The sequence below is a fragment of the Agelaius tricolor genome, unplaced genomic scaffold, assembly GCF_023055355.1.
Source record: "Agelaius tricolor isolate 1412-34295 unplaced genomic scaffold, bAgeTri1.0.p SCAF_20, whole genome shotgun sequence".
Lineage (NCBI taxonomy): Eukaryota > Metazoa > Chordata > Aves > Passeriformes > Icteridae > Agelaius > Agelaius tricolor.
In genome coordinates, this window is record NW_027269280.1 from 4,151,774 (window position 1) to 4,159,518 (window position 7,745).

Sequence of the window (7,745 nt, forward strand, 5' to 3'; positions counted from 1 at the left end):
TATTTTTAGTTTTTCTATTTTTAAAGTATTTATTTTTCTAATTTTATTTTTCATTTAATTTTTGATTTTTATTTTTTCTATTTTTAAAGGGGTTTTTTAATTTTATTTTTTATTTAAAATTTATTTAAATTTTTCAAATTTTAAAGCTTCTGATTTTATTTTTCTAATTTTTTATTTAATTTTTATTTCTAATTTTTCTATTTTTAAAGCATTCTTTTTTTTTATTTTATTTTTTTAAATTTTGTTTTCTAATTTTTCTAATTTTAAAGCATTCATTTTATTTTTCTAATTTTAATTTTTTATTTAATTTTTGTTAATTTTTCTATTTTTAAAGCTTTTAATTTTATTTTTCTAATTTTATTGTTTATTTTATTTTTATTTCTAATTTTTCTATTTTTAAAGTATTTATTTTATTTTTCTAATTTTATTTTTATTTCTTTTTTTAATTTTTTTTACGACAGTCACGCTTTATGGCAGTTTTATGACAGCTGTGCAGAAATATTTCCCTGCTAACGTGTCTGGAAAACTTCTGCTGCAGTTGAGGGTGGAGGGAGGGAGGGAGGGAGGGAGGGGACACCCGATCCTTGGGGGACAAAGGTGCCTGGCCCTGTGCCTGGTCACGGGGACGGGGACAAGGACATGCTCATGGGTTTGGCTCCTTGGGGGGAACAGGGACTCCCCATTCCAACCCCTCCCTGCCCGAGTTAAAATACCAATGCAAGATCATGTAAACAAAGTCATTTTTATTTTAAAAAACACACTGGGGGAAAAAAACCCAAGCAAACATATACAGCAAGGCCACAGCCAGTGGAAATTCACTGGTGATAGTGTCAGCTCAGAGAGAACACCAGAGGAAGGGTTACAAGGACATTCTATAAAAACTGGTGTCATTTCAAAAACAACAAAAGGGCTTTTCACTTCCATTAAAGTAATTACAAAGTCAAAGATGGGCTGGAAACCCAGGAGTAGGAAGTCAACACCTCTCCCTCCTGCAAATCCTAACAGTTCTTGCCAACAGTAGGTGGAAACTTGAATTTGCTCCCAAGGTGGCAAAGCACAAAGTTCCCTCTTTGAAGATCTTAAAAAGATCTGAAGTAATTTGCAGCTCTCAGTCCCTGAACTGGGAGATGTCAATGAACAAACCTTTGCTGCTGCCATCAGCAAATACCCCCAGGTCCTTGCTCAGCACAGCTCACCTGTCATCCAGGTGATCCCACACCCGGGAAGAACCTAAAACCTTTTGATTTTCCTGTCTAAATGCCAACAAAAAATTCAAAAGCATTACCAAGGGTCTTGGTCACAGCCTCCCTGTGGCTGAACAGAGGATTTATCCCAAATTCTTGAGATCATGGATACACCAAGCAACACTCCTGACCCTGTATTTTCTTTACAGCCTTCAGAAGCCATTTTTGTAATAAATCTGTAGCAAAAAGCTAAAACCAAAAGCTGGAGACAGCTCCATTCCCCCTAAATAGGCAAACTGGATTTGTGTGGGATGGAGGAAGCAGAGCATGCACAAAAGCTGAGCAGCTCAGTAAGAACTGACATCCCTTCACCAGAGTCTGAAACTAAATTCCCATTGCCACAAAGACCACAAATTAATACAGAACTCTGGTGTCTGGGGTCTTTTTTTTGGCTTCAAACCAGGCTAAGATTTGTTTCAGCAGCAGAGCTGTCCATCAAACACTCCCACGTGCTCTCAGAAAATAAACATTTCAAACAAAACTAGAACCATCTCAGAAAGTCTGGAAATTGATCAAGACTCAAAGAGCAATTCTCAGGTCAGCAGGAGTTTCTCAGAAATGGCCCAGGGGCTGCTCCCAAGCCTCAGCCCCTGCTCAGAGTGCTTTCCAGTCAATGGGCTTCTTCCCAGATTTCCTGAGGAATTCATTGGTCTTGGAGAAGTGCCGGCAGCCAAAGAACCCTCTGTTGACAGAGAGGGGTGAGGGATGAACCGTCTGCAGGACGTGGTGACGCTTCTGGGGACAGCAGAGGAAACCACTTGTTTGATTTGCAGGCTTTGGGCTGCTCCTGCTCCAGGGCAGCTGTGATTTACCCCCAGCCCTGCTCTTTCTGCTCCAGAGCAGGTGATTTACTCCCATTCCTGCTCCGCCAGGACAGGTGATTCAGCCCCATTCCTCCTTTACCTGCTCCAGGGCAGGTGTGATTTACCCATATTCCTTCTCCTACTGCTCCAGGGCAGGTGTGATTTACCCCCATTCCTGCTCCAGGACAGGTGTGATTTATCCCCATTCCTCCTTTTCCTCCTCCTGGGCAGGTGGGATCTCCCCTTACACGCCCTCCTGCTCCAGCCTGAGACCCAAAGATCCAGCCACAAGGACCAAGACTTCTGTCCCACTAAGCAAAGCCACAAATGCCCTCGCATTTCCCAATTGCTGTCAAGCCACCAGCAGATTTCAATATTGATTCATGAGCCCTCAGCTAGGACAAAACAGCTCTGTCCTTGTGGGACACTGCTGACAACAGGAGCTTACACTTGCTCCACTTTTCTTGCTTCATTCTGGCAAAGGCTAAGCTGGAGCAGAAGCAGAGCTCGAGCTGACAGAGTTCAGGCAGGAAAAATTCCCAATTCTGTAAGGGAAGTGCCCTCTAGTGTCCACCAACCCGCGGGGAAAAGCAGGGAGAGGGAAGGGCTGAGGAGAAGGAGGTGTACCCTGTCGATGGAGCTGCCTTTCCTCTGGGCATAGGCTCCCCAGAGCATGAAGACGAGCCCGTGCAAGTTCTTGTTGAGCCAGGACACCACAGCATCTGTGAACTGCTCCCAGCCCCTCTCCTTGTGGGACGTGGCCTGGTGAGCCTGAACCGTCAGCACCGCGTTGAGCAGGAGCACCCCTGGCAAACAAAGCACCCCCAGAGGGTGAAACAAGGCTTAATCCATCCCTGCACTGCCCAAGGCCGGGCTGGAGGGAGCTCTGAGCAACCTGGGAGAGTGGAAGGTGTCCCTTGGATAAGCTTGAAGCTCCTTTCCAACCCAAACCATTCTGGGATCCAAACTTCTTTTTTTTCCTGCTGAAGCAAATTTTCATTTTAAGGCGCTCAGAAGTGATTTTCTCTCCTACAGTTGGATTATTTCCAGCCACAGGGCTGGTGTTTGGATAAGATTCTTTCCTGCTCCACAGGGGGCACATCACTGAGTGTCTCTGAGCTCACCTTGCTTGGCCCAGCCCGTCAGGTCCCCATGGCCAGGGTGGGTGAAGCCCTCAATGTCCTCAGAGAGCTCCTTGTAAATATTCTCCAAGCTGCAAACCAAACCAGCAGAAGATTTGTAATATGACAAGAGCAAGCAGCACCACCTATTGCTCTAAGCAGGCAAGAAGAGCATGGATTTTAAGCTTATTATTTAAGATAATAAAGCCATTTGCAGAGGCAGGGACTCTGTGTGTCTGCCTGGAAGCTTTAATGAGACTGGAAATGAAAATTTACATCCAGAATATCACCAAAACTACACAGAATTATCCTTCCAGGTGATGCACAACTCAGATTTAAGTAGTTGCAAACCGCTTCACATCAATTTGCCCAGCCCTGAGCACCACAGAACTGCAAATCATTAAATAACAAAAGGGATTTTGTAAATGTTCATACCTGGGGGGAGGTGGAACAGGTTTCTGGACACTGAAGCAGAGCCCATGAGCTTGCTTAGGTCCATGGTATGGATCTTGTCCCAAAATAACAACCTTCACCTGAAAGCAGACCTTGCTTAGCACTGAATTGTAATCAGTATTATTCCCCAGAGAGTGAGGAAAAAAAGGTTTATAAATGAGCTTTATCCTAAAATAGAGACAAAAATTGCCACAAACCAACCCCTCCAAGAAACTGAAGTTAAACCCCAGATATCTCATTGCTAAAGAGCACAGAGCCCACCTAATACTAGGGATTAATATCCTATGGCTTTGCTGCCAAAATAATGAATACAACTAGTACAATCTGAGAGCAGAAGACCAACACTTTCACAGTCACAAAAAAGCACCTTGTTATTTTCCAAGTAAGTGTCATCCCATTTCAGCTTTATGCCACACTTGCTGTGATATTTTTGACAGCTTTTATTGGAAATAACATTACCTTGTGTCGTCTTATTTTCTTTAATAGTCCTTAAGAACAAGAGATGCACAAGATCAAAAAGCTATGAGCTAGGTTAAGCTGTTAACACCAGAAAAAAGATCAAAAGAACCAGAGGATGCTCGGTGGCTTGTGAGGGTAATAAAACCATAAAATCATGGTTTCTTAGCAGACATGAAAGCGAAGAGTGGATTTATGAGTTAGGTGAGCCAAACAACAATGTCCCCATCCCATGGGACCCAAGTTTAAGGGACAAAACACGTAAGGAACGAGTCTGTGCACCCACCCTGCACCTCCAGGGTTTTAAACTGCCCTGACCAGCTCAGAGACCCCCACACCACGGCCCTACTCACATCCCAGATGTCGCACATCTGCGTCCAGGTGAAGACCTGCTCGGGGGGCGGATACACCGTGTAGCGCTTCCTCTCCTCGGCCACGAACGCCATCAGCTGCGGGGGCAGCGGGGGCTCAGGGGGGCTCAGCGGCCGCTCGGGGCGGTGGGGGGGGGGTCGGGGAATGCCGCTCACCTCCACGAAATAGGGCTTGGAGAACTCCCCGGCCAGCTGCCGCCGCCAGCTGTCGCCGAAGCCCGGGGGCACGTTCCGCTCCGCCAGCAGCTGCCGCGCCGCCTCCTTGTTCTTGCGGATGCGCTCCTGCTGCTCCGCGCTCAGCGCTTGGCTCGCGTTACCGCCGGATTCCTTCGCCTTCTTGGCGGCGCTCACCTGGAAGCAGCGGGCAGGGGGGTGGCTGCGGAGGGTGCGGGAGGGCAGCGGGGACAGCCTGGTGCGGGAGTGCAGCCTGGGGCGGAGGAGCGGCCCGGGGCGGGAGAGCGGCGCGGCCACGGCGCCACCGGCCACGGCTGCACAACGCGCGGCTAAGGCGGCACCGGCCACGGTTGCACAACGCGCGGCACCGGCGGCGGCGGAACCAGCCATGGCAGAACGCGCGGCCACGGCCACGGCTGCACAACGCGCGGCCACGGCGGCACCGGCCATGCCTGCACAACGCGCGGCCATAGCGGGACGCGCCCCGCCCAAGGGGCGGCCCCGCCGTACGCGGCGGTTGCGCGGCAAAACACAAAACGTGCCCCCATTGGCCGCCCGCAGCAGAGAGCACAAACGCCCGCTCGCTATTGGTCACCGGGGAAAAAAGCTCGCGTCTCTCCACTGGCTCGCCGCGACTGGAGGGGAGGTTTTCACCTAGTAACTGTGACGTCACGGAGGGGGGTCAGCGCCCATTGGGCGGCAGCGGAGCGTGGCCGCTTGATTGGCAGCTCAACCACGCGTGGAGAGGCGCGGGAGTTTTGACATTGTGCCCCCCCGCCCCCCCAAACTCCCCTCAGAAAAGGCCGGCAGCGCCCCCAGCCCTCTCAGAGCGCCACACAGAGCCAGGCACGGACATGCCGCCACCAGACCCCTCTCCTCCCTCCGCTCTCCCCTCCTCCGCAGCCGCGGGCCCCCTCAGCCCCCCGACCGCTACCTCAGAATCGCCGCCCGGCTCCGGGGAGCGCCCGCGCTTCTTGGCCGGCACGGGGCTGAAGAAGGAGTGCAGCGTCCTCTGCCCGATCATGGCTACGGCGGTGCGGGACAGGCAGCGAGCGAGGGCGGCCGGGGCTGAGTGAGGGGCGGCAGCGGCGCGGAACGGAGGGGGGGGGTGGGACTCGGATTTGGCGCTAAAACCGCGCGCGTGCGCTCCGGGGCGTGGCCAGCTGGAGAGGGGGCGGGGCTTCGCGTGCACCCATTTCCCGCGGGATCGCGGCTCCCGTTCCTTCGCTCCCAGGCATCGCTCCCGGTCCCGGGTGCGCCCATGGACGCGTTCGTGGTCAAATTGCCCCGCGGGCCGGCGGGGGATGGCGGCGGCAGCGGCGGGAAGAGGCCGCGGCTGGAGAAGCCTGGTCCGGAGCGGCCGCTGCCGCGGGAGATCCGCGCCGAGGGGCTCAGCTGTGATTACCGCATCCTCTTCGGCAAGGCCGAGGCGGACGAGATCTTCCAGGAGCTGGAGAAGGAGGTGGAGTATTTCGAAGGTATATTCCTGCCCTGTGAGCGTGCTGCAGCACGGGCTGTCCAGGGAGGCCTCCCGAAGGGCCTGGACAGAGCTCTTGGAGACCCTGCTTGGGCAGGAGGGTGGCCTGGATGACCCCCACTGGTCCCTTCCACCCTCAACCTTTCTATATCCAGCTGTATTCTCCTCCATATCCCCCTTCCCAGTGAAGCATTTCCCTGCCCAACCCACCCAGGTGGGTCCCAGGGAAGTTCCCAGGGCCTGGGCACAGCTGGTGGGCACTGGGCGGTTCCTGCAGCCACCTGGTGCTGGCACAAGGCAGCCCTGAGAAGCCAAGGGACACAGGTCTGACCCTACAGGGTTGGTTTTGCTGGGCTGGAAGTGTTTGTCAAGAGATAAACCTGGAGTGGTGATGGAATTGGCTCCATGCAAAAGGGAGCAGAGGCAAACCCTCCCCCTAAAACAGCCTCCCCCCGGCAGGAGCCAGCCCCTCATCATCCTCACACTCACACCTGGGGCTGCTCCGAGCCCCCGTCATCCTCACACTCACACCTGGGGCTGCTCCGAACCCCCATCATCCTCACACTCACAGCTGGGGCTGATGCCACTCTCCAACAGTGCCTCTCCCTGTCCAGCACACAGCCCGCTTCTCACAGGCACAGAGCAAACAGAATCTGCTACGGGTGCTGGCTTTTCTTAGTCCGTCTGATTCCACAATGCAGAGCTGGGATTTTACAGGTCTTCCTTTTGGCTCTCTGGATGACAAGCGCCTCTTCCAGGACTGCGACATGATTTGGGGACTGGCAGAGAACGGAGGCAAAAGGTGCCAGAGAGCCCTTTCTATTGCCTTCAGCCCCTGCAGCTGTTCTGATGGTTTCAGGGCACAGCTTGGTCCATTCTTAGATAAAAACGCTAGGGCAATATTTTCAAAACTACTACCCATCTCCAGTCAGAGTTTCCTACATTCCTGTAAACAAATGAGTGGATAGAGAAGGTTTCTCCCCAAATGAATTTAGAGACAAATTCCTATTCTTTACCAATACCTATAAAACCGAATAACTTGACAGGTTTTAGCATTCTACACCCACTCACCCCTCCCTGTGCATTTGGTGGCAGCTTTGGGTCCCTCTGGGGGACGGCACCCAGTGTGACCCCCGCCCCTCGCCCGCCCCCCACCTGCTCCTGCACCGCAGTGGGGCTCCCTCTCCTGGGCACCTTGGGGTGCCCCCAACGGCATCAGAGCCCCGAGTCTTCACCCCCCCTTTTCCTGACCCCCAAAGAAGGCTCAGAACGAATCCGACTGCCCTGGACAGCAGCGCAGCGCTTCCCCCAAGCCCTTCCCACAGAATCCCCCCAGCAAGGGATTCTGCTGCAACAAGAAAGGGGGGGCAGCCCCCAGAAGGGTTGAGGTTCCTGCCCAGCCTCGCTGTCACGGGCCAGGGGCAGCGAGAGAGGGAGCGGCACAGACGGCGGGGACGGCCCGGCACGGAGCGGGGGCCGCTCTCAGCGCGATGCCGGCAAAGCCGCAGCTCCGGCGCTGTCGGGCAGGGGGTGCTTGAGCGGCACGGGGGGATCCGCCGAGAGCCTCCGGCCCCGCGCGGGGACTCCCGCAAGGGCCCAGGGGCGCCGGGCTCCGGCCCTCGGGGCTTTATTCTCCGGCAGCCCGA

The 7,745-nt window shown here is 53.3% G+C and overlaps 1 protein-coding gene across 1 annotated transcript; it reads right to left on the bottom strand.

Moving 5' to 3' along the window:
• Positions 1-723: 723 nt before the first annotated feature.
• On the bottom strand, positions 724-6,484 carry LOC139598616 (uracil-DNA glycosylase-like). The gene is made up of 7 exons (XM_071445214.1): positions 5,557-6,484; positions 4,605-4,799; positions 4,431-4,526; positions 3,604-3,701; positions 3,172-3,260; positions 2,675-2,853; positions 724-1,979 (listed from the first exon to the last, which is right to left on the bottom strand). The coding sequence occupies exons 1-7, from the start codon at positions 6,268-6,270 to the stop codon at positions 1,839-1,841; spliced, it is 1,512 nt and encodes a 503-aa protein (XP_071301315.1). The 5' UTR covers positions 6,271-6,484; the 3' UTR covers positions 724-1,838.
• Between the last annotated feature and the right edge of the window lie 1,261 nt (positions 6,485-7,745).